Below are 25,304 nucleotides of genomic sequence, written 5' to 3'. Positions count from 1 at the left end.
TTGTTATTTTTCAGTTTGACTCTTCAAAGATTGGAGTAAGGGATAAGCACCCCAAAACAGGCTCTGGATTCTACCAACTTTTATTAAGTATAGGTAAGATTGTGACTCCATGTCCATGCACATGACCACTTCCTCTGTGTCAATTACTAACGTTGGACGTGGAAAGTAGGAAACTATACTACAATGTTTACCAATATCACACTTAATTTCCATCTGCCCAACAAACTTGTATGTCAAAGCACTATTATTATTGTTGAAAACTTCAAAGATTTAAATTGTTGTCTTTGATTAAACAATTTTGGAAAAAAAAAATGTTTATATACTAAAGACATGGTTATTTCTTGTATTGCTAGTTTGAAATAGGTCGTTTAATTTTATTTTTTTTAGTATCTTAAAATAAAAAGTAATATTAAGTCAATAAATACTACATTATTTTCATATTCTATTGAGTTTCTTTTGGTAAGTTTTGTCATGTATTGTTGTAGTAAATATTTTTTATTTTAAATTATTTAATAAATTTAATTATGTAACATGACGGTGGAGATCAATGAGTGTGATAATCTCTCTCTCTGTTTATTTTATTTTACTTTTGTTGGGTTTGATGTCTCTTGTTTCGTTGACCGCAACATATAAGGGTCTACGATGACGCGTTCTCATGATAAGAGAAAGAATAGGGAAAAGGAATTAAACACATGTCAAGCTTTGTTTCCCTTTGAAAAATCAAGAGTCAAAGTGCCATTAAAACCATATCCAATATAGTTGTGTAAATCCAACCAAAAAAATTGAAAATAAAAGTTTAGTAAAATTCAAGTTGCGAGCTTAGATTTCAGAATTTTCTTATGCTAATGTAAGTATTAAATTCTGATACTTAATTTAAGCTTTTTATTTAATTTATATATAATTAAATTTTAAAAAAATTGATTGGAATTGCACTTTTAATAATCTCTACTCTCAGACCCTTTAACGATTCAAAGGGTAACTTAGCATACACATTCTTTTCAACGTATCATGAAATTAATATGACAGACAACTACAAACTAACATGCTATATACAAATGCAAATTGAACGTGAAATTAATATTATGACAAACGTTAATAAACACGATACAACGACCCTCGATCCTCTTCATTTTCAAAAGAAGAAAAAAATTAATGACATTTCAATTGTAGGGTCAAGTGTATACAATATTGTAATCCACTAAAATATATAGCTTTTATGGACTCAGAACTTTTAAGTTTAAATTTTAGAGTGAACTTGAATGAGATATTTTAAATGGGTAGTTTACTTTTTAATTTTTTTTTAATTATGTGAGTTAAATTTTATTGTTTGAATATTTAATTTTAAAGAATTTTAGTGAAAATTTTTAATAGATTAAAGATAAATAATTTTAAATTTTAATAAAAGAGTGAAAATTTTTAATTACTTTTTCATTTATTATGCGTTCATTTAGATTTTTATTTAGTTATAGATAATTTAATAATTTAAATTTTATATTTTTAATTAATTTTATCAAATATAGTGATGATTTTATTTATTATTTTAAGAATGTAAGTAATATAATTACTTTATCCAAATAAACATATTTGAAATGAAAAAAAAATAATTATTTTATCAAAACAAAATATTTTAAATTTTTTAATTATCCCGTCGAAACATAGCCTTAAAAAAATGTAACTGTGCTAAAATTTTGAACACAGATGGTATTGAAAGAAAATAAAAAAATATAATTAATTGAACATGAAGCATTGAGTCAACAACAGCACTTGAAATATTGGAATCCAGAAACTAAATAAAGATCAATTACTAATAAGGAAACAGTGAAATGATAATGATCAATACATGAATGTGTTTTACCAAATAGTCAACTGACTAGTGCTTGACTTTGACCTACCTCTTTGAAGGAACTTTGTATTCAATTACTCACACCTACCCTTTACAAGGACCTTGAATACATGTATAACGTCATTCCATGCATAATACACAAAAGCTATTTATAAAAGTGATTATGAAAATGCTAATGAGGGTTGTTTCAATCGACCAAAAGCTCTTTGGTTTATTATATAATGTTGTTTTCAAGTGAGAAAGATGAGGATAATGGGTTCCTTTTAGTTTTAGCAAATCAAAACATGTAATTGCTTAGTCTTTTTATCAATGCATCATGAAATTAATATAAGGAAAAAACCACTCAATTTCTTTAGATTTTATCATTTTTTATACATCCTAAGTATAATTTTAACTAAGAACAAATGTTTCAATCGACATTGTTGATTACGACAAGCCGAACGGGTCCCCCCGAGGGAAAAAAAAACAGGGTCCAGATCCAAAAGTAGTTCAGTGGTCCAAAATTTTTGTATTTAGTAAATTTTCTTTTTATTTTTAAACAATAATTACAATAGTTAATAAATATTTATGTGAAAAATTAAAATTTTGAATTATTTATAATTTACCTAATTAATTATTTAAAAAGACATTTAACTAAGTGAAAAATAATTAATCAATTTATAGATAAATTATAATAACTTTTTTAAAATTTAAATATGTTACATTATTGTAAGTATAAAATTTTTTATACTGAATCTAAATCTTTCATTTAATTTATATATAATAAATTGTAATTTATTATTTTATGGATAATTAAATGTAAGTTAAATGAGTATAAATAATGTTTTAAAATAAATTAATTAAAATCATATAATTTTTTTAGAAATTAAGTTTCTAAGAGGCGTACGGAATGTTGGATCTGGTGATGTATTTAGGTACGTCTCTATATCATTTTTAAAAGTAATAACATATTTTAACAAATTTTTATTTATTTATTAACCTCAAATGTATGTGTCGTATTTTCTTATTTTACGTTTACATGAAGACAATGATATTTGGATAAAAATTTCATTTAAAGAGTTTTCAAAAGGAAATTAATTTAATCTTATTTGAAGGGTTTTACAGGTAAGGTTACATGTGAAGGAGGCAACCTATGAAAGTCTAATGCACGTGCCACGTGGAACACAGACCATACTCAATGATTTCGAACATCAAATGTCTGTGGATTTGCCTTTCTGCAAACGTTGTTGATTCAGCTCTTTTTTGGCAAGAATGGTATTTCAAGGCCACACACACAACATCTACATTGTACTATGAAAACATAACACAGATTTGTTAGACACAGATGATTGTTAAACGTTGTATCTATTATGATTCTTTTTTGGTCACATTCTGAAGCAGAGAGAGAGAGAGAGAGAGGGGTTACTTCATTTTCTTTCTGATTATAACTTCAAACAAACATCTACCACAGATTAAATGTTGGGTCATCACCTCAATTATTTCAAAATTTCCAGGTACAATGACCTGGGGTTACGTACTTATGTTAGGTACATATCTCAATTAGTGCGGTTGTAAGCGAGAATCACTGATAAGCCCATAAGAGTATCTGATAGACCCATGTTTGTGTTTAGTTCAATACTTACAACATCAAACTTCATCTCATTTGAACCAAAAATATAGTTAATTAATATATTTTCTAATAATTTCTTCCAATATTTTTTTTGAATTTTCCTTTACTCTTTTTTACTAAACTAAAGATGTCATTCTCAAAAGTTCAATCATTAAAAATAAAAAATTGTTATGAATCGTGCTAAGATAAATTATATAAAAAAGATATATTAATAATATCAATAGATTAAAAAATGTTTTGAATTTATTTAAATATATAATACTTTACGTACAAGCATTTAAGAATTTGGATTTCATAAGCCGTGAGCAAATTTGGTTTTGACTCTGACTAGTTCTAATTTCGGAGCCAAATTTGGATACATTCCACTCTTACTCTCGATTTTATGATTTTTTTTCTTTATTCAACCCAAGATCTCTTATTTGTAAAAATTAAATATTTATGAATATAGTCAATAATTACGCATTAAAAAAACATCATAACTCATTTATTTTTAACGTATTTCATCTTAAATCTGGTATTTTACTATGCATTGACTTAGATTTTCATTGGTTTTACCTTCAGATTTATCAACTCACTTGTTTTATTGGTGTTGACTGTAATAAAAGAAAATGAATTATGCTTATTAATTATTTGAATAAGTACAGTGTGATTTCTGTGATTACATAAAAATATAATTATGTTTTTAATGGTATTTTAGATGAGAGAGAAGTCTTAAATTTTATTATTCTGAAGTCCTGAAAATAGTTATCATTTGTTAGTAAAAAAAAATTTATTTTGTTAGCTGATTGATATTTAAACCCATGAAATTGTGTCTATTTTAGCTTTGTATAAATATATTTTTAGTTTTTATTTTCTTAAATAAGTAATTTTTTTCTGTGTATATAGATTTTGAGTTCCTCTTAAACTATCTTTAATAATATTTATTGTGCCTATAAAAAAAATTAAAGCAAACCCACTTCTAGGAATCTCAAACGAGGTAGATCTTAACATACTATTAAACTAATCATATCTATATATGTTACCATTATAAGCTTAATTAAATAATGATTAAAAAAAAATATTTGATAAATGCTCAAGTAGCAAACGCTTACGTTCCCCGTCCTTGATTAGTATATACAAAAATAATGAAAACAAATCTATCATATATTTTTTAATTAAATCAAAGGGGTTATGATATGACAGTAACATGAGCAATCACAACAGTTGCATGGGTTCAATAGTCTTCGTTGTGATTGTTTTTGTTGAATCACAAAAGATATTTTTCTGTATTATTAAAAATAATTTTGCATGTGAAATAAATTGTCATAAAAAGTCTCTGTCAAAATACATTTTAATTATTCTCTATCAGTATTCAACTAAATATTATTTGCATTGATAAATTTGGAGTATTTTTTTAAGTGCTATTTGCATCAATATGTAATAGCTATTTTAAATTATCTTTCAGAGTATAGTTTTAAAAAGACAGAAATATATATATATATATATATATATAATATTTAAAATAAAACAATAAGTTAATATTCTAATTCTTATTTATTTTATAAATATTATACATTTTTAACTTGGAAATAAAAAAAATTATCCTTGGGAAAAAGAGAAGAGAAAAAAAGAAAATGTAAGTGTTTTATATGAATAACAAAGCTTAAATACAATATTATATATATATATATATATATAGTCAATATAAATTAAATTGTTTCTAATTGAGTACACTCAAACTAATTATCTAATGTTTGTGCATCAGCATAGTTAAGAACATATAAAATGTTTTTTTTAAAATATAAAAGCCATCTAATATTTATTTAATTAATTTAATTATTCTTTTAGTTTTTATATTTAAATACGTACAATTTTGATTTTCTAAATTTAATTATTTGTTTTTAGTTGTCATAATTTGTTAAATATTTAAATTAAATCTCTCATCTAGCCATTTATACAATAATTAATAAAAATTAAAATTAAATCACCACATGACATTTGGTATGATGGAAAATAAATCAATCTAGTTAGAGTTTATCTTAAACAGGTTTAATTTTTTTTATAAAAAATTAAAACTTAAGTTGTAATATATTTGTCATTTATTTTTCTTTGAAAGGGAACAAAACCAAAACTATTATTTTTAAAATAAATATAAAATGTTACTTTAAAATACACACATATATATTACGAGGCATGTCGTTGTCTTTCTCTATATATGTCTCCGATCATTGTCAAGCTATTAAATTACTATTTTAGGTAGTGCCTAACTTCAAATTTTCTCCTCTTTAAAAAGAAAATGATTAATGTTCTAGTTTTTTTTTTAAAAAAATTTAATTATTTATATTTATTTTTTAATTTTTGAAATTAAATCTCTTATCTTAAAGTTTTATGTAATAATTGACGAAAATTTTTATATGTTTGATTTTTTTATTAAATGTCTTTATTTAAATATTTTATATATTTTTAATTATTTATATAAAATAATTATATCTCATGTTTCTATTATATTTTTATTAATAATTTAATAAAATTTTAAGTAAAAAATTTAATTAATTGTAAGTAACTATAATCAAATAAATTAAAACATAGAGATCTAAAGTATAATTAAAATAAAAGTTAAGTGAAATGATTTTAGATGATAATGTAAACTAACTCAAACAGGAAAATGATTATGGAGGTTTTAAACTAACAAATTTATTAAATAATTTTAACATTATTTTTTAAAATATTACTTTTAACTTTAATCTTAAAAGTAAAATTCAAGAAAAATAAACTAAACCAAATGCTATCCAACTATCAAAATAGAAACAAATTTGCAATTAATCTATTTTTCTATTCAATTCAGTTTGTCACTTGAAGATTTGTATATTTGTATTGATTGATCTGTTAAAGTTATTTTAGTTTTTTTTTCTTTGCTTTTTCTATTTATTTATCAACCTGTGTTTTAAACGAAGTAAAATTATTTCATTCATATGTGCTTTGATTGGCTAAGTAAAATGATGATAATATATATCTATCAAAACTCATTTTAGGAAGTGAATTAATATTTTAATATAAAAGGTATAAATTAATATATTAATATAACTTTAATATATTAATAATATATATTATTATAAATAACATACAATTTTTTAACTTAAAATTAAAAAATTTATCGTCCTGATTAAAATTAATAATAGATTTAGTAATACTAGTTTTAATTTAAAATATTTGAAAATAATAACTTTTATATAAAAAATATACACCACATTTGAATTTCTATGTAATAAATATTTTTTAAAATAAAAAATATACTGTTTTGAGTGTTTAAAATCAATCATGATGACTGAAGTTAGTATATTATTTTAAAGAGTTCTCACAAAAAACTGTTAAAAGTAAATAATTATTTTTAAAATTTAACTAAACTAAATATGCAATTAAATTAAAAAAAACTAAAACCAAAATATTAAGATTAGAAGGGACATTAAACCTTGTACCAAAACAAATGACTGTGCATGAATTCAGCTTTACTGTTTCTTCAAGTTGAAATGAATGGAGAAGAGATATACACAGTAACATTGTGATGACAGCAATTACAGGGGACCAGACCAGAAATATTCTCTGGATTCCACACATATTATTATAATATTATTAATATTATTATTAGACATACATTCCATGAAAACAGATAAGTATTGATAGTAACTGTTGAAGCTGTTCATATGAGAATAAATTGCAGAAAATGCAAAATTACAGACCGATGAGGTTTGTCTGATTGCATAGCATTCGTTGGTAGTTGTCTGAAAAATCTCTTACCCTTTGGCCATAATCAAAAGCCAAAGCACTGTAGAAAGGGTTCACCATCCTCAAGCTAACATTCCCTTTCTTCCACTGCTCAAATTCAGACATTCTTATCTTCATAGATTTCATTGAAGTATTTCTCTCCCTTTCCCTCTCTCTCTCTCTCTCCAGCTTCCTTCTACTTATTTCTCTGTTCACTTTCCCGTTTTTATTTTTTGTTTTATTTTTTTTTTATTTTCATGTCTATCCTCTTCTCGTATGAGACTCAAAGTCTTGTTTATATAACATACTACCTTGTGCAGCTTTTGTGGTACTTGAAATTTGAAAACTTGATCTACTTTTGCTTTGTAATTTTATTATCAGCACCCCTTTGGGTCATATATTGGTTACCTCAGTTGTCTTTCTGTTCATTTTTCCAAAATTGTTGTAAAGTTGGTTTTTTTTTTTTTTTTATTTATTTCTGGTCCCTTCATTCTTTTTCAAGTCTTTTCATTCTTTTCCAAAATGAATTTCTGGGACTTTTTTTGCACAAAAAGCAAGAACTGACTGGATTCTCCATTTGTGTTACTGTGTCTCTAAGTAAGATTTGAAGTTTGTTGTTTTCTTTTTGGTAGGTGGATCCTAAGTTCATGAGTTCCCCTTTTTCTCCAACTAATTTGTTTTGTTGTTGAATAATAATTCAATCAGGTGACGATTTTTTATTCTTTAATGTTGTAAAATTGATTATTTTAGTAACTCATCATTATTTTTTAACTGAGGACCTTCAATTTTGTTTTTTGAACATTGATGATTTTCTCACAAATCTTGTCTCCAAAGTTAGTGATTTCATAGAGGTATGCTGTGTTAATTTTCCTGTTTGTTTCATATTCAAGCTCACTTCTGGTTGTGGGTTTATCATTTACTTGAAGACAGACTTGAGGTTATTTCTCATCTCAACAATTGCTGTGTTTTCTCTGCAACTTAAAATCCAGCATCAAGTGGTTTTAAATTTCTCCAGGATCTCTCTAGTGTACTGCATTACTGGTTGAAAGTGAGATCTCTAGGGATTTTATTGTACTTGTGCCATGATTGATTAAATAGTGACATTTAATCCTGAAATTGATGACAGTCTCCTATTTTGCATATTTGGCGTGAACTTGTTTTCCTTAAATTCATACATCACAATTCAGTACACAAGATTTGAATCAAGCTTGTTTTTATTTCATCATTTCATTTGTGGATGAAATTTAGTTAGGAACTGAATTCTAAAATGCATTTCAGGTAGGCTTCATAAGTGAACAGAAGTTCACTTCTTCGCAAAGTTTAACAGGCCTAGAGAATGAGTCAGCCTAAAATTAAGCGCAGAGTGGGTAAATATGAGGTAGGAAGGACCATTGGTGAGGGAACTTTTGCAAAGGTGAAATTTGCAAGGAACTCTGAGACAGGGGAGAATGTGGCTCTCAAAATTCTTGACAAAGAGAAGGTGCTCAAGCACAAGATGGCTGAACAGGTTGAAAGCCTCAGTAGTTTGACTTCATTCTATTACTTCACTTAATTATTAGAAATCGTACAATTTTTGTGACATAATTGCTTCCTCACATTTTCCAAAAACCTTTCAAGTTGTTGACAAAATCTAGCTTGTGCTGAATTTATTTTTTAGTGGGAGGTTATAGACTTCAGATGCATCTTATTATTTTTATTTGTAGTTGCTTTAGACCCTCGCATGATGAAGTCAAGTTTTTTAGATGTTTTTTATGTGTTTTTTACAGATCAGGCGGGAAGTAGCAACTATGAAGTTGATCAAGCATCCACATGTTGTTCGACTGTTTGAGGTCTCTCTCTCTCTCTCTGGAACACTCACATGCAATGTTTTGTCTTTCTCTCTTATTTAACATTCATTTTGTCTTTATTTTATTCTTGCTTGAAGTTTTGCTCTTCTCAAAGCAGCAAATGGTAATGATTGAGTTAGTGCTTACCATTCCAGCAAGTGCTCAAAGTATCTTGGTTAATAATTAAAGATTGGTTCTAAAAAAATTAAAAATATATTCGTTGGAAGTTCCAAATACGTTGAATACTTGAATCATCGTACTATTCACATATTCACTGACAGTACTTGTAAAATAGTCAGGAAACTGCTTCCTTTTATCCAAGGCTAAAGATATAAGATCCCAGTAATAATTGAACAGGCCTTATTCAATTCTTGTAATGACAAATCAGTACTCAATTTAGAAAGAATGATCTTGATCAATGCAGTGAAGGACCTATAATGTATTACTTTGGACTACCTTGCCGAGAATCCTGTTGCTACTGGCCCTGAGACATTCTTCTATCATGAATTGCCCATGTAATAACATTTTTTATACATGAAAAAAAGAATAGGGGGTGAGAATAAATACATTTTTTTTAATATTTCATTACTCTCACCACTTGCTCTGTCTTATAATTAATTTTCTGATGGTGCTGTCTTGTATGCTTATAATCTAGCATTATGCAATAGTACAGAATATCTAACTATGAAGAAATTAATTTTTTAGGAAGTAAATCTGCAAATAGAAATCAAATTAATTCTCAATACAGTTTACTTTGTTTCCAAATTCTATTTCTAATATTACAACATTTTTGTTAGCAGGTCATGGGAAGCAAGACCAAAATATATATTGTTTTGGAGTATGTGACTGGGGGGGAGCTCTTTGACAAAATTGTGAGTAAATCAATCTTCTTGGATTCCTTTCATTTTCAATTGGTTCTAGAACCTCCAAAGAAAAATGGAAGAAAGGATGACTCACTTAACCATATTTGTAGTCAACCAATCCTGCTTAGCTTATGATACTAGACTAGTGTCCTTCACTCATCATTATCAATTTATTATCATTATTTGTTGGTATTGTTTATAGATAGGGTTGATTTGGATATTAGTTCATACATTCCATCTTTATTATGTGTAAAAAAAAAATGTTGTTTATGTTCTGAAGGGATTTTTGTTGTGAAGGTAAACCATGGACGGATGAGTGAAAATGAAGCACGTAGATATTTCCAGCAGCTTATAAATGCTGTTGATTATTGCCATAGCAGGGGTGTCTACCACAGAGACCTGAAGGTAAACCTCCATTGCCTTACAAACACACACACATGCAGACGCCAGAATCTTATTTCTTTTAATTTTGATATAATAAGTCCTAATCTCTAACGTGTCATAACTTTCCACAAACCTTGTGCAGCCAGAAAATTTGCTACTAGACAATTATGGTAACCTTAAAGTATCGGATTTTGGGTTGAGTGCACTCTCTCAGCAAGTTAGGGTAATCATGATTCATTGCCTTCTGAATTTTACTTTTCTTTTTTGTTTATCATTGTTCATTAAATTTATCTTGCTTTTTAAAGTAAAACTATGACCAAATAGATGTTGTTATAGAAGAACAAGCAATAATTAGAAAGTAAGAAGACGTGTGAGAAAGGTTGGGAAAATATGATTGTCTTTTTCAGGTGATGTAAAATATACGAGAACAGTAAGATTTTGGAAAGAATACCAAACACAAGAAGATACAATAGCATCCAACCTTTTAATAGGTGATTGATTTTGACCTAGACATGGTTTGATTTGTTTTAATAATTTAGGGATGGATTCAAGAGGTTATGCCAATGGAAAGTTTAAGATTTGGAATATGACATTATTAAAGTTGGAATAAGCAAGTGTTGACAGCAATACAGCATCCAAAATTATATTAAATCATTCATACATCATCTATATACGTGTATTTAGTTAATGTACATGCAAATGAATAGGAAAACTAAATAATTCACATTGGTAAAAAAAAATGGCTACAATTTTATAGGTGTGTAAAATGTAGACTTGAAATTTTTTAATTTAACAAGACAAGAAGATGTGGCTACCCAGCACCATTGTAATTTATATGCCAAAATTAGAGTTAGTTTTCCTCAAATGAAAACTAAGCTATATCTGTTAAAGACATTGCTCTCTTTATTCCCAACTTATCAATGGTTATAAATTTGAACATTTTCTTATAATGTTAATGAATACTTGACAAAGTTTCCATGCATCCTAAGATTGATTTGGATCTTATAAAATGGTTGTCTCCACAGGATGACGGACTTCTCCATACTACATGTGGAACTCCAAACTATGTTGCTCCAGAGGTGCAGACAAATGTTATGCTACTTTCTTGTAAATTGTATACCAAAACTCTTACATTCATAGTCACTCTTCTAACTGTATACTCTTGTTACATAGGTTCTTAACGATAGAGGCTATGATGGGGCAACTGCAGACTTGTGGTCATGTGGAGTGATTCTCTTTGTATTGGTTGCAGGTTACTTGCCTTTTGATGACCCAAATCTTATGAACCTGTATAAAAAAGTGAGCACTGCTTGAAGCCTTGAACTTTGTTGCACATTTTTAGTCTTTGTTGCACATTTTTAGTCCCTGTTTATTTATCCACAGATCTCCGCTGCTGAATTTACTTGCCCCCCATGGCTTTCTTTCAGTGCCAGGAAATTGATAAGTCGAATCTTGGATCCTGATCCCACGACTGTAAGAAACAACATTTGATTATCTGTGTGTGTGTGCTTTTATCATGTAATTGCATGTTTGTTCTGAAAGTGGAAGGGTCAATTTACTTGTAACAAGTTATGACTACCTACACTTCCTTGGTGGCTTCCAATGATCACTAAGGGCTAAGTTTGGCCTGATATCATGTGCATCAGCTTGATTTCGTTCATGATTATGAAAACACGATAATGGATTATTTAGAATCACAATTAGCTAGTCCCGGATTTCGCCAAAAGAAAAGTTAAAAAGAAAAGAGCACTGATCATCAATCTACGTAGTTATCTTTATTTTTCTGTACTACTTAAATTTTGGTCTGCATTTCTGATTTATCATAACCGAATGGCAGCGTATTACTATACCTGAGATTTTGGATGATGAATGGTTTAAGAAAGATTATAAGCCTCCAGTTTTTGAGGAGAATGGGGAAACCAACCTTGATGATGTGGAGGCCGTCTTTAAAGATTCTGAAGTATGTTGTCGATTCTTAGATATGATTTTGTTATTGTTTTCCAAAGTTCTGGACTATTGTCTCATAAAGGATTTTTCCCTTGTATTCAGGAGCACCATGTAACAGAGAAGAAAGAAGAGCATCCAACAGCCATGAATGCATTTGAGTTAATTTCCATGTCCAAAGGGCTGAACCTCGAAAATTTGTTCGATATAGAGCAGGTTCACAACATCACATGATAAGATGCTTTCTAAATTATTTTGTTATTGCGATAAAATGTAGTGAAATCTTGCAAGCTACATTCATTTTGACCTGAAAGCTTTTTTTGGTTAGATAAAAACTAGTTATCTATGTTGAAACTTATACTTAATTTGGATTTGGATAGCACTTTTCTCTGAAGTCCAATTAGTGCAGATCATGAGATACCTTGCTGAAGTTACTGTGTTTGCTTTCTGCATGTGCCATTGACCACAGGGATTTAAAAGGGAAACAAGGTTCACATCAAAATCCCCTGCAGATGAGATAATCAACAAGATTGAGGAAGCTGCAAAACCTCTTGGCTTTGATGTGCAGAAGAAAAATTACAAGGTAACCTTACTTGTGCAACTTACTATGAGCTTCTACTCAACTAGCTACCGTTATATTAAATGGTATTTTGTAAAATTAATAAACCATCATCTGCAGATGAGGCTTGCCAATGTGAAAGCTGGAAGGAAGGGAAACCTTAATGTTGCCACAGAGGTATATGATCTTCATTTTTGTTATTTGGTGATGTGTGACACTTTGTCACATTATTGTACTGAAATTTGAAAGTACTCATTATAAACAGATATTTCAAGTGGCACCTTCTCTTCACATGGTTGAGGTACGAAAAGCAAAAGGCGATACATTGGAATTCCATAAGGTGTTCTTCTGTCCCCTTCTTTACTTAATTACTTTAAGTTGTCTTTGCTTGCTACACTTCAAAAATCTGTTCTATTGTCAAAGTTCTGCTCAAGCTAATAGTTTTCCCGGGAAGAATACATCAGTAGTTGCATAACTAAATATTTGAATAAGAAAAATAAAATTAGATCAAGTTTCTTATATCCTTGCCATCAGGTTCTTAAATTAAACAATGGCAAATGATTTTGTTTTCCAATGGTAAATAGCCTCCTTTAAAATATGTTGCTGAATGAGGAAAAAGTATCAAACATATCATTGTTTGACTCGAGAACTTTATGACAAAGATATAAGAAACTACCTGAGTTTTGTCCTTTGAATAGCTCTTTTGTAAAAGGGATTTAGAACAAGAGAGGATCTAATAACCAATCATGGTGGGTCCCTTGCATGAATTTTAATTCTCCTATTGTTAAAAATTGTGTCTTTTTTCACTTCAATATGATCAGATCATATCCTGTTATTGAACAACATGAAAGGATCCAAGTTTATCAATAACGAGTTTGAACAGTCGACACTTGTTTTTACTTTTGAATCTAATTGAAATTGTTTGCTTCACCTCTGCAGTTCTACAAAAAACTTTCAACATGCTTGGAGGATGTTGTTTGGAAAACAGAAGATGATATGCAAGAAGAAACAAAGTGATATTTGATATCATTGTTATCAAGTGTAATTTTCTCGGTGTCTCACGTTCTACTATTTTCCAATTTCTTCATTCGTTATTTCCCCTCGTAAATTTGTTTGGACATTGCATATTTACTCATATGTTGCGTACCATGCTATTATTTTTGGAAAGCATGCAGAGTTTATGTAAGAAGTTTTACTCGTATACAGTTCAAGTTATGTTCATCAAACAAAAAATGTAAGAAATTTTGTACATTGTATATAGCTATTTTAATGTTCCTTTTGCTAGTAATATCTTTTGCATTTGCTGCTACTTTGATTTCTATCCAGCAATAAGGTAAGCTCATTAGAGCAACTGAAAAAAATAAAATTAAAAGGAAAGAGGCTATGTGAAGAAAATGATACTAGGTGCATTTGTATAATAACTTAATTAAGTACTTATTAAAAAAACACTTGTAAAATATCTACTCAAAAAAATCACACAATATAAAATATTAGCATATGTTTAATTTAATTTATTTTAAATAAATAATTGTGTTATTATTTTTTAAAAATTAAAAATACATAGTTGTTTTATTTATTTGGTCAACACTCCTACCTTAGTTGGTAATAATGGGCCAATCTAGTTGTTTCATTTTGATTTTTGGTCCACCAGTCTTGTTGTTTCTTTAAGTTCATAATAAAACCACGTGTTTTAAATTTTAATAAAATTGACTTTTAGTGAGCCCAAATACCTTGGGCTAAAAATCAGTTTGGGCCATGCTGAATTTTGTCATTCAAATCAAATAAATAATTTAGAAAAAAATATGCTAACAAAAAAAATCAAATTAATTATGATCTTTTTCCTTTTTTCACGATTCTTTCCTATTTCGAACTTTTAATTTTGAAAAATAAAAAATAAAATGAAGGGTATAGTTAGAAAAAATACAAAAAGTAATAACCAATAACTTGGATTACTTCACTTGTCCTGGTCGAGTTGCAATTATCTAAGAAGCACTTTTTTTTCTTCTTTATTTGGGTTTATTACATTCTGAGTGAGAATCTCTTTTTCCTTTTTCTTTTTTGACAGCACATTTATCTTTTTTAAAAGTATTAAGATGTCATGTCATAAAGAGAAAAAACAAACAAATATACAAATAATTTTTATTATTGTCTTATGAATTGCAAAATTGGAAACGAAAATGACACGTTTTGAACGGTATTCGTATTCCAATCAAATTCTTTTATGATCGTTGTTTGGTGTAGACTTCATGAAAAACTCGTCATAGTCACACTATAATTCTATAAACGAGAATAACGCCATTGATGTTAATGGTGAGCCATACATTAGAGAAATTGTCATCATTAATTACCAAATTAATATTTGAAAAATAAAATAATTACATAACATATTGAGCGATTAATTAACAAAATAAGATACTAATTCTTTTAATAAAAAATATTTATAATGCATTATTTGGCACTTTTTTTTAAACATTCTTTACTATTAATTAAAATAGATTTTTTTTTATTTAATAAAGTGCTATAAAGAGTGTTCCTAACAATTTTGTTTCCTTGCTTACTTTTTAAAGTATAACAATACCTTTCCGCGTTTAACCAAATTCTTGCATTGTATATAAGAATTTCTGAAACCTGAAAATTTAAAAGCTTTTGTCTTGTTCGGTGTTTTGGGTGATTGATGCTGCATAGGTTTCTGTAGCTTCCATTAACACTAGTATGTCTCTTTACGTTGTTCTTTCATTCTTTGCTTCATGATGACATTAGAAGTGTCATTGCTCTTCAAATTAACTTGTCTTCACAGACCAACATTACTCATAATTTTTCACCATCATGAGAATTTGTCGGGTATTTCAATCTCTCTGAAAAATTTTCATCCTATAATAAACTCTACATGCCTGTTAGGTACAAAATGATAGCTTTAGGTGCTAAATATCGTATTGGAGCACTTTGTGTGTTACCCAGAATTTTGTTTTCTCTTTTCTGCATTGATGCTGTTCTCAAATTGATACCTTTTTCCATTTCTTCACATTATAGAAAGGTGAAGTTCAAGGTTTTGGTTAGGTATTGTTTTTTAATCCTAGGCTGAAATTATATAACTATTTTTTGGGACATGGTCTATTGGATTCTTTTTGCGTACCTCACTCAATGGAATGCCCATTTCTAACCAAGATGATTTTTCTCATGTAATTAGAACCGTTGGAATTTGTTTATGTGATTGTGGATTGTGTTTTTGTTCATTTTAATCCATTTTTGTCATCTAGTTATGCATTAGTGGCTGGTTATATTTACAATGATTTTGATTCTAGTTCAATTGGGTGGTTGCTGCAGCGTAGAGCCTTTTCTTGTGTGTGGATTATAGAACTTCAGAGGTAGGAGGTTGTTTAGAAGATGGTTGGGAACCCTGCACTCAATGTTTCATCATTGCCAGCTTCTTTTTCTTCATGTGTGATTACCCATCCAGGAAATTCCTTAAGTTGCTCTCCTCTTCCAATAAGACATCGAACACAAATTAACAAGATAAGAGCTGCATCTACTGATGCAGGTCAAGGTCATGGCCAATGGTCATCTACTTCAGAAGCAAAGAATCCACTTGCAGTTGTATTAGATGTTTCTTGTGCTGTTTGGAGGCAAACATTGCGTCCATTAAGTGATTTTGGGTTAGGTCATAGGAGCATCTGGGAAGGTGGGGTTGGATTGTTTTTAGTATCTGGCACTGTCCTATTTGTACTTACTTTGGCTTGGTTGAGGGACTTCCAAATAAGATCTAAATTTCGGAAGTACACAGCAGTGTTTGAGTTTGCTCAAGCTTGTGGTATAAGCACTGGAACACCTGTGAGAATCAGAGGGGTCACTGTTGGCAGGGTCCTACATTTGAATCCTTCCTTGAGAAGTATTGAGGCGGTTGTTGAGGTGTCTTTCAATTTCCACAATCTGATCACTCTAATATCACATTTTTAAAATCTTGCTTTGGCTTGACATGCATTGTTTTAGTTGTTGAATTGTGTTAAACCATCAGTTTTGAATTTGCAGGTTGATGATGATAAAACAATTATACCGCGGAATTCATTCATTGAGGTTAACCAGTCAGGTCTTCTTATGGAAACAAAAATTGACATCACTCCTCATGATCCTATTCCAATGCCTTCAGTTGGCCCTCTTGACCAAGACTGTACTAAAGAAGGTCTTATTGTGTGTGATAGAGAAAAGATCAAGGGCTACCAAGGAATAAGTTTGGATACATTGGTTGCGATTTTCACCCGCCTTGGGCGTGATATGGAGGAAATTGGTGTCATCAATAGCTTTTCGTTGGCTGAACGAGTTTTTTCTATTATTGAAGAAGCAAAACCACTTCTTATACAGGTGTGTAATTTTCTTATACCAGTGTGCTTGACTGATGGAAATAAATTCACTTGAACACACGTTGAATCGAACCGTTTTCTTGCCAATAGAAAAATAGATCAATGCATGATGATGCATGGAGTATTAGTTTCTTCCATAGGGCTCCTGCTCCAACTTTTAATATGTTAAAGCTAAAACCAGATTGTTCATTAATGTCTAAGAAATAAGAATTATCTGTTTTAAAGAGTCGGCGTGGGAATTGAACCTATTAAATGGCTTTCCTTCGTTCTGCATAGATGTTGAATGCATGCTCATGCGCTGTATTTTCACTTTGATGTAGTGATGCCTCAGATCAAAGCCATGGCTGAAGATATTCAACCTTTGTTGGCTGATGTCTGTGGTAGTGGCCTGTTGAAGGAAGTTGAGAATTTAACCCGAAACCTTACCCAAGCTTCTGATGATTTGAGGTTAATTGTCTAATCTTCTATGGCCCATGCCTATCATTAATTTGAGGTTAATTGAGGTTAACTTACTTGAAGTATGACAACTAACAAAAATCACCTTTGTGTATGCAGAAGGGCACATTCCTCCATTATGACCCCTGAGAACGCTGAATTGATTCAGAAGTCCATATACACACTTATTTTTACCTTGAAGAACTTTGAGGTTTGACCCTAATTTGGGAAATGACTAAATTGAATTATTATGAATAACATCTCCCCATGTTATTTGATTTTTGGCTGTATCACTGCAGAATATTAGCACTGATATTCTGGGTTTTACTGGTGATGAGACTACAAAAAGTAATTTGAAATTACTTATCAAGAATCTGAGCAGGTTGTTGTGAAGTAAAAGTTAAAGTGACGTAGAATATAACAGATATGAATATTAGGTACAATCTGTTTTGGTTGCTTCTATAGTAGCACTATATATGTTTCTTCATGCATTCTGTTGTGATGAAAATTCTTTCCTTGTCTTAATGAGTGCAGGCGTGTTATTGACTGGTGGAACTGATTGCTATGTTGATGAACTTGTTCTTTTACTGTTAGTTATCTGCTTATACGTGTAGCATAGACTAGTTTTAACGACTGTCTCATGTCACTCCAGGACCTCGGAAAGAATGAAGTTACAGGTGACAGGATTATATAGCATTCAAAGTGTTTCTAATTGGTGAGGTTTTCAGTTGTGCACAACCACTTAGCAGTCTAGAAATTGACGAACATAAGTATAGAGCAGTGTAATATTAAGAGTTTCCGGATACAGAATATTTGTTGAATGTCGAGGTTTCTATTTTTTTTTTTTTCTTTTGTCAATTGGCAAATGAAAACAACCATTGTGGTAGCAAACAATATTATTGATGTGTCCTGGTTGGTTCATCTTTTAAGTTAATTTGCATAGTCATCTGTATGACTTTTATTCATGCATCTGATCTGAGTAAATGTCTTTTGCCTATGTGTATTACAAATCAGGCTTATATACTATATATACGGACGTAAAATCTTCATCCTAAAGTCAAGCATTCCGCTATAGTCCAGTTGGCAGATCCTCCACTGTTAACAAATACTTGGACACAACCAAAAAATATCTTTGGACATTGTCATCGATAATTATATTTCCACTTTTTTCTTTAAACAACTTTACACAAATTGCAATTATCGGAGCTGAAGCTCTAGTCCACTTGCATGTCAGGGCTCCTGCTACAAATTTAAATGAGACTGCAATAACAAAAGTACTCTTTATCCAAAATCACACGCCATTTAATCAGTGCCCAAACTTTCCATAACAAGATTTACAATTGAATTGAAAACCTCTCAATCGACATTCATATGCTGCTTTGCCTTCAACCCTGTCACTTTCTGGATTTAGACTTAAAAATATTTGCCTTGTAGTATCTAAGTTCCTGAATGCTTTCTCTAATATCATCCATTGCTCTGTGTCTGTTTGCTTTTGAAGGCGCTTTCTTCTGATCTACACAGATGATAACCTTTTATATTTAAAAACAAAAAACAAATATATCCATTGTTTCTTATCTCTTGGAATTGTTTAATTGGTCAGCATGTGTTATAACGATTGGTGGCAAAGACTGGTCACAAGTAAGAAAAATAAACATTAATTCTGATCCAAGCAAACCCAAAAGCGAAAGGGGTAGCTGGTGATTGGTGAGATTCCAAGCTTAAAAGTTAAAACATCAAAAGAAATAACAGAGAAATATCAACAAGCATCTGCTTTAGTTACCTTGCCAAGTTTCTAAACATCTTTATGCTATTACAGCATCACAGGTCTCAAATCAACAACGGCAGCATGAAATGCGCATTAATTGTTCATTAGTTGAATTTTGTTGGGGTGAAGGGTAGTAGGTCCATACTCTTACGTAAGTTGTAAAACCATCATTTTTTAATTTTTTTTTTTTTGGCAGTTTTTTGGATTTGCACTTTCTCAACTTCTATCCTTTACCCTTAATAGTGTTGAAGGGAAGGTCAGAAATACACACAAGATGGGAAGAGTCAAGTGAAGACCTCTGATCTATGTGGAACTAAAGTTCCCCTACTAATATATGCCTTGGAGAAGGTGGAAGGAAACAATCAGAATCAGAATTTTGCCACAAAAGGGCAACCGACGGAAGAAATTCTTGTTTATTTTTGTTTGGGAGGGCCATATTAATCCACAAATCACAATCACTTGAGATTGGGAACTTTTGGATAGGAACTAAGTGTTTTATGATTTTATCGTATTACTTGCCAGTTCAATCAAATTGAACTGAACAAAAATTCAAGAATAGCAAAAAGACCAGAAGAATCATGCTCACAACAGATCCAGTTAACAATGCAGATCCAATAAAATTCCATGAATAGGTAACGGAATTGTCCAACAATCTCAGGCACAAACAATTGTTATTTTGTCACCTTTTTTTCTTGGTGGTGGTAGGAGAGGGGGGCGGGGGGTTGTGGGGATGAGATTAGGGGATAAAAAGTAGTTGATAGTTCACAACAAATATTTACTTCAATATGGTTCGATGCACTAACATCAAGGAATTTTCATTATGCGTGTGTGTGTGTATGTTAATTGTATAATTTCTCACCCTTAGGATACCAGCGAATGCAAAGAGCTTTAACACTACTAACATCCACAAGCACATGAGAGAAGAGACTCGCTAATTCTGGCATGTATTTCTGCAAAAATTGATCTAGTTAAGACAGGCAACATAACATTTCAAAAAGGAACAATAGGATGTATAGATGTTGCAAATAAAAAATGGCAATACATGCTTTCAATAAGGCTTGATCAGTATATGCATAACGGAAAAGTTGGAGTGGTTCTCAATTTTAGAGATTCTAAACATTCAGATGACAGAAATTTTCATGCAGTGTTTTGACCTGATCTTTTACCAGATGCCCAACTTCATGAATGCTATGATGTATTCAGTTGACCAACATAATTACCATGACATAGCAAGCATGAAATATAAGCTATTCTCACTCACACAGGAATGTAATATTGTAATATGATGCGATTAAAATTTTTTAAATTTGATGATGTGACCAATAATTTTCAGCAGAGATTATCAACAAAAGAATCAAGACTTCAACAATAAAACTGGCACTATAAATACAAATAACATTATGGTTATTAGAATTTAGAAATTAACAACACTTAGCAAAGTCACTATCTATTATGGCAGAACCAATACCTTCAGAAATTGTAAATCCACATATATTGAATTTCCAGCCAAGAGAGGTGTGTATGAACCAACATATTTTTTAACAAATTCAATAACCTGCAATTTTGCAAGATTTTAAAGATTTGCATCATAAAAAGAAAATAATGAATCAAACAAAGGGAAAGAGATTCAATTAGTCCCTTCCAGCGAAGAACGAAATAAGTATTTTAGTTCATTACAGGTCAAGTGGCAATATACAGGGGAAAAATATCAATTTAAAGACACTTTCAATGCAACAAACAAGAGTGGCATGGGTAAAGGCATCCAAGCCATACTCCTATATGATTGGAACTGATATCACTAGCGTGGTGAAGGAGTAGGATATTAAATGCCAGCTAATTTTGTCTACAATCACTTATTACATCTTGTAACTAAGTTTAGCCTAAATAGGTCCTTAAAAGATAAAATTTCTGGGACCACACATCCTTACATGGATAACAGAACACAAGAATGTACTACATCTATCATCAGTCTCAAAACAGTAGCATTTTGCTGATTACAGTATAGCCTCAGACCTACTTACATAAATCATATAAATTACTTAAATGACCACCAGATCACAAACTGGTTAATTAAAAGTAAAAATGCATCTATTTCAAAAAAATCATGCCAGTATCATGAATCCTTAGAGAAAAGATAACAACTTTTTGTGGTAGGGCAAGAAAAACTTCTCAGCTGCCAAAAAGTTTCCTAACATAGACTATGCCCCTCCCAATTTTTTTATGGACTTTAAGAATGATATGAGAATTCAATCTCCTTCTGTACACTAAGATTCTGCAATCCCTATTAGACAAGTTAACTACTTCATCTGTCTTATAATATGAAAACGATAACAATTTTTTAAGTTCACTAGTATTACACAAAAAATATCTTAAATAAAAGTAATATAAAAATGGTGATATATTTAATTTTTAAAAAATGGTGATAAATACTTGACTATTTTAAGAATTTTAGAGTTGAAGAAAAAAAAATATACAAATAAATATGGTAAAAAATAAAGAACTAATATATGAAAATCCAGCACAAATTTAATATGCTAGCTGATAGAAAGTATGTTCCAATGAAACGAGAGCTTGCCACATGGTATAATTACTACAAACCTGTTTTTCAGCTTCTTTTTCAATAATTGTACTTTGGAGCACCTTTTTTGTTAACCCTAAATTCATTGAAAATCATTAGTCAATGCCATTTAAAATCCAATTCAACAGAAAAAGGAAAAAAGGAAGTAAATAATGTTAAAGAAAAACAACCAAGCAACAACACATGAACAAAGCTGTATCAAATTTCTTCATATTCTATAATATATTAAATTATTTCTCTGTTTTGAAGGATATCTTACAGGCTTACACTATCCATGGCCATCTCTCTAATAAAACATTTTTCCCCTCTAGAAAAATAAGGTATCAAAATATAGCATTTACCACTCACCACTAGCAGCATGATGAGTCTGACACCAATCTCCCATTCTGTCAAGGCACTCCTTAGTTTGATGGATGACCAAATCAGGACCCTAAAATAGCAAATACTTTCTTTCATACATACTCTAGTGTGATCATGCATACTGGATTAGCTCTTTACTTGAAATAGATATGCAAAATTTAAGCAAAAGTAATCAACATTTCATCTTTTCCTAAGAAAGAGTAAAAGAAAAAGTTAGAATCATTCCCAACTGCATATTGTATACTTTACATGGCAAAATGAAAAGTCAACAAGGCACCCAAAAAATGTTGATGTATCTATTAAACACAATAGAAAAAGGAAATGTCCAAAAACAAAAAAAGATAAGGAAAGCTGAGGATCATTAATGCGTCAAAATCTATTCATACATGTTAAATTCAGCTTATTTTGGAGAAATATTTTTGTTTTTGGTAGCTCCTTGAGAGAGTGCTTTTGAAAAGAAAATGATTATTTCCCTTAAAAAGAACTACGCAAAACATGTGTTTAATATGATATACAGAAAAAAGGAAAATCAATAATACAAAATGGGAGTAAAAAACTATTTCACTTAAATAACTTCCAGCTTACAAGTATCTAAATGTCAGGCAAGTTAGTTTATTGTTTGAGATTTTTCCCCACAGAAAAACAGAGAAGACAGAGAGGGCGGGAATAGGAATGATATTAGCTAGATACAGGAGATTGTAGATTCAAGAATCTCATTCAAAATATGGTGAAGCATCATGTAACATAAAAATCAACAAGCACACACTTTAAACATCAAATCAAATACCTCCACTGTTTTGGTTAAATTTCCATCGGTAATTATACAAGCAATCTCCAGTATTCTGTCCACTTCAACATTTAAACCTGCACACACACACACAGAGATTTAACACTCAAAATAAAAATAATAAAATTTAGCAGACACTAAACATTCATATACTGTTCAAGAACAGACGATAACACAATTTGAAACAAAAGCAAATGCTATATAAATAGAACAGAGAGGAACCACTAATCTAGAAAAGATAAGTTTTTCAATAAAATGATCTCAGAAGTATAGAATTATTTAACAATAAATAAGTCACCTTAGGAGCGCATATCTTTCCAAGATATAAAGTTATCAAATTGCTAGGAAGAAGGATAACTTGACTTACTCTAATTCTACTTTAGATGTAGAGCCATGTAAAAGGAAAACATCTGTACTAATCTAACAAAGTTATTTACCAAGACGGGTGCCATATCATACAATGTACGAGCTTTAATACTGATTAATTTATAAGTTTGTGAACAATACAAACCAAACACAGAAAAAGGTAAAATGAAAAATATTTACATAAATAAAAACAAGTAAAACACTCTAAATAGCCCATTTGACAAGCTTACCGGTCATCTCCAAGTCAATCCAAACAAGAGGTAACTTGTATTCACATGAAGGAGTCACCAGATTTTGTAGATCTTGTTTCTCATTTTTGACTGGTAAAGTGTCAGTGTTGCCATTAACTCTCTTATTACTGCTACTACCTGCACCAAGAATGTATGTAGAAGCTGCTTGTACACTCACATGGTAATTAACATAACACTCCCACTAGCAAGCATTCATCCAGGAAATTTAAACTAGTCAATGCAAATAAAAATGAAGAGCAAAAGCTGACTACAGAAGATAACACCATGAAATAATACGAAATTGTAAGACAAATATTGCTAAAGAAAAGTAAATGCATCAATACAATTGGCTTAGCCTCAGTCAACCAGGAAGAGGCTACCCAAGCATAGATGTTCATGCATAGACCAATAATTTCCCAGAAACTTAAATCAGATTCACTAAAACCTGGTAAAAGCAGCTCATTCTCTCCTTCCTGTTTCTCCACTATGATTCTTGAACACTTATTACCAAATCAGACTGTTAAGCAATAATTATTCAATCAACACTTGAATGACTCTCCAACTGACAATTTTTCACCTATTGATCAGAGATCAGGATCATGCATACCTTCATTCCCTAAACACAAGTCACGACCTCATTCAATTGAACACATCTAATAATCACACAATAACCAACCCTTAAGCCAATAACACAACATAACTCAACCCAGTTGTTTCCCCAAGGGCAATCTCATATCTAATGTCCACTGTCCTCCGAAGTAAACCAAAAGTAAAATGGAATTACTTTAAGCATTGAAGCAGTGCAATGATACTGAAGAACCAAGTTGCAAGATTTCAAGCACGCTTTAAAAAAAATCACAAAATAAAAATTAATTAATTAAATTCCATAAATTCGTCAGCAACAATAATTAACAGAGCTCACCGGATTCTTCCGGAAAAACCCACATCACCAACAATAACAACTGTGAAACCCTAACTCAAATTTCAGTAACTAGGCGCGAAAATTAAAAAAATAAAAAAGGCGTAAACTGAAAGGAAGAAGGAAAAGGGAAAGGGTACCAGCAATGGTGGGAAGGTGGGTGTCATCAGCGTCAAGTTCTAACACTGAAAACGAATTTGCAAGTTGCTCCATTTTTCTGCTTTGTTCCCTTCTTTCTCTTCAAACACTTCGATTTTGGCGCTGTTTTAGCACTCGCAGCTTAAGCTTTGCAACTGCAATCATACACGACACTATGCAAACTCCATGGGTTGCGGTTGTGGGCTCAGCATACCAGTCTTGGGCCTTTTCGGGTTTGGATATAACCCGAAAATTACACCCAATTATTTTTATTAATTACGATAATTAGATTGGTTGTTGGGCCCAAATGTGCAAAGTCTCACTTTTTAATACTCTTAATAATTAATTAAAATTTATTAAAAATATAAAAATAAATATTAAATTTAAAATTAAAAATGCATAATCTTTTAATTTTTAATAATTTTTATTTAAGAATTAAAAATGTACTTAAAAATATATATTCCATAACGTGCTCTTAAAGATAAATGAGGTTAGTCATATTCTATGAGCACAGATAGTATTTTGGTAAATAATTTAAATGTAATAGCAGTTTAGTCAACTGAAAAGGAAATTATTCCATTTAAATTTAATAATTTTGTCCT

General features: G+C 30.3%; 3 protein-coding genes across 27 annotated transcripts; 2 read left to right on the top strand and 1 right to left on the bottom strand.

Annotated features, from left to right (window-relative positions):
* Positions 1 to 2,466: 2,466 nt before the first annotated feature.
* Positions 2,467 to 24,877, bottom strand: LOC113846435 (oligoribonuclease). 5 transcript variants are annotated; one of them, XR_003501684.1, is made up of 9 exons: positions 24,705 to 24,825; positions 23,646 to 23,789; positions 23,050 to 23,126; positions 22,251 to 22,332; positions 21,923 to 21,978; positions 20,793 to 20,879; positions 20,184 to 20,274; positions 18,838 to 19,072; positions 2,467 to 2,476 (listed from the first exon to the last, which is right to left on the bottom strand). XR_003501684.1 is itself a non-coding variant. In XM_027474713.1 (9 exons), the coding sequence occupies exons 1-9, from the start codon at positions 24,775 to 24,777 to the stop codon at positions 18,954 to 18,956; spliced, it is 720 nt and encodes a 239-aa protein (XP_027330514.1). In that variant the 3' UTR covers positions 18,730 to 18,953. The 5 variants fall into 5 exon arrangements, 4 of the variants coding, with proteins under 4 accessions (XP_027330512.1, XP_027330514.1, XP_027330511.1 ...); XM_027474713.1 differs by lacking the exon at positions 2,467 to 2,476 and adding an exon at positions 24,295 to 24,298 and having other exon boundaries at positions 18,730 to 19,072; positions 23,646 to 23,776; positions 24,705 to 24,777; XM_027474711.1 differs by lacking the exon at positions 2,467 to 2,476 and having other exon boundaries at positions 18,443 to 19,072; positions 23,646 to 23,783; positions 24,705 to 24,877.
* On the top strand, positions 7,098 to 14,076 carry LOC113846432 (CBL-interacting serine/threonine-protein kinase 3-like). 20 transcript variants are annotated; one of them, XM_027474698.1, is made up of 17 exons: positions 7,107 to 7,344; positions 7,826 to 7,898; positions 8,084 to 8,130; positions 8,472 to 8,700; positions 8,960 to 9,022; positions 9,820 to 9,891; positions 10,180 to 10,287; positions 10,409 to 10,489; positions 11,292 to 11,345; positions 11,440 to 11,565; positions 11,650 to 11,739; positions 12,104 to 12,226; positions 12,316 to 12,426; positions 12,680 to 12,793; positions 12,890 to 12,946; positions 13,035 to 13,109; positions 13,709 to 14,075. In XM_027474698.1, exons 4-17 carry the CDS (start codon positions 8,530 to 8,532, stop codon positions 13,784 to 13,786), a joined length of 1,323 nt encoding a protein of 440 aa, XP_027330499.1. In that variant the 5' UTR covers positions 7,107 to 7,344; positions 7,826 to 7,898; positions 8,084 to 8,130; positions 8,472 to 8,529; the 3' UTR covers positions 13,787 to 14,075. The 20 variants fall into 20 exon arrangements, 19 of the variants coding, with proteins under 19 accessions (XP_027330505.1, XP_027330506.1, XP_027330503.1 ...); XM_027474691.1 differs by lacking the exon at positions 7,826 to 7,898 and having other exon boundaries at positions 13,709 to 14,051; XM_027474696.1 differs by lacking the exons at positions 7,826 to 7,898; positions 8,084 to 8,130 and adding an exon at positions 8,183 to 8,241 and having other exon boundaries at positions 13,709 to 14,038.
* LOC113846434 (protein TRIGALACTOSYLDIACYLGLYCEROL 2, chloroplastic-like) lies at positions 15,263 to 18,560 on the top strand. 2 transcript variants are annotated; one of them, XM_027474709.1, is made up of 7 exons: positions 15,263 to 15,479; positions 16,094 to 16,675; positions 16,796 to 17,125; positions 17,456 to 17,571; positions 17,680 to 17,770; positions 17,859 to 17,996; positions 18,212 to 18,560. In XM_027474709.1, the coding sequence occupies exons 2-6, from the start codon at positions 16,154 to 16,156 to the stop codon at positions 17,949 to 17,951; spliced, it is 1,152 nt and encodes a 383-aa protein (XP_027330510.1). In that variant the 5' UTR covers positions 15,263 to 15,479; positions 16,094 to 16,153; the 3' UTR covers positions 17,952 to 17,996; positions 18,212 to 18,560. The 2 variants fall into 2 exon arrangements, with proteins under 2 accessions (XP_027330510.1, XP_027330509.1); XM_027474708.1 differs by lacking the exon at positions 15,263 to 15,479 and having other exon boundaries at positions 15,946 to 16,675; positions 18,094 to 18,358.
* Positions 24,878 to 25,304: the final 427 nt, after the last annotated feature.

This window comes from Abrus precatorius, unplaced genomic scaffold, assembly GCF_003935025.1.
Source record: "Abrus precatorius isolate BTA unplaced genomic scaffold, Abrus_2018 Scaffold8, whole genome shotgun sequence".
Classification (NCBI taxonomy): Eukaryota; Viridiplantae; Streptophyta; class Magnoliopsida; order Fabales; family Fabaceae; genus Abrus; species Abrus precatorius.
Note: the sequence above shows the minus strand (reverse complement) of the source record. Positions and strands in the feature narration are given on the sequence as shown.

What these genes read in the sequence shown, in the direction of transcription:
- LOC113846435 (XM_027474710.1), bottom strand. Translation starts at nt 24,777, where the DNA reads ATGGAGCAACTTGCAAATTCGTTTTCAGTGTTAGAACTTGACGCTGAT. An exon ending in CCACCTTCCCACCATTGCTG is followed by an intron (nt 23,790 to 24,704) that starts GTACCCTTTCCC and finishes CATACATTCTTG; the next exon opens with GTGCAGGTAGTAGCAGTAAT. An exon ending in AAAAAGAAGCTGAAAAACAG is followed by an intron (nt 20,880 to 21,922) that starts GTTTGTAGTAAT and finishes GCAAAATTGCAG; the next exon opens with GTTATTGAATTTGTTAAAAA.
- LOC113846432 (XM_027474707.1), top strand. Translation starts at nt 7,153, where the DNA reads ATGCAAAATTACAGACCGATGAG. An exon ending in CACTCTCTCAGCAAGTTAGG is followed by an intron (nt 10,490 to 11,291) that starts GTAATCATGATT and finishes TTGTCTCCACAG; the next exon opens with GATGACGGACTTCTCCATAC. An exon ending in TGCAGAAGAAAAATTACAAG is followed by an intron (nt 12,794 to 12,889) that starts GTAACCTTACTT and finishes CATCATCTGCAG; the next exon opens with ATGAGGCTTGCCAATGTGAA.
- LOC113846434 (XM_027474709.1), top strand. Translation starts at nt 16,154, where the DNA reads ATGGTTGGGAACCCTGCACTCAATGTTTCATCATTGCCAGCTTCTTTT. An exon ending in GTATTGAGGCGGTTGTTGAG is followed by an intron (nt 16,676 to 16,795) that starts GTGTCTTTCAAT and finishes TTGAATTTGCAG; the next exon opens with GTTGATGATGATAAAACAAT. An exon ending in CAAGCTTCTGATGATTTGAG is followed by an intron (nt 17,572 to 17,679) that starts GTTAATTGTCTA and finishes TTGTGTATGCAG; the next exon opens with AAGGGCACATTCCTCCATTA.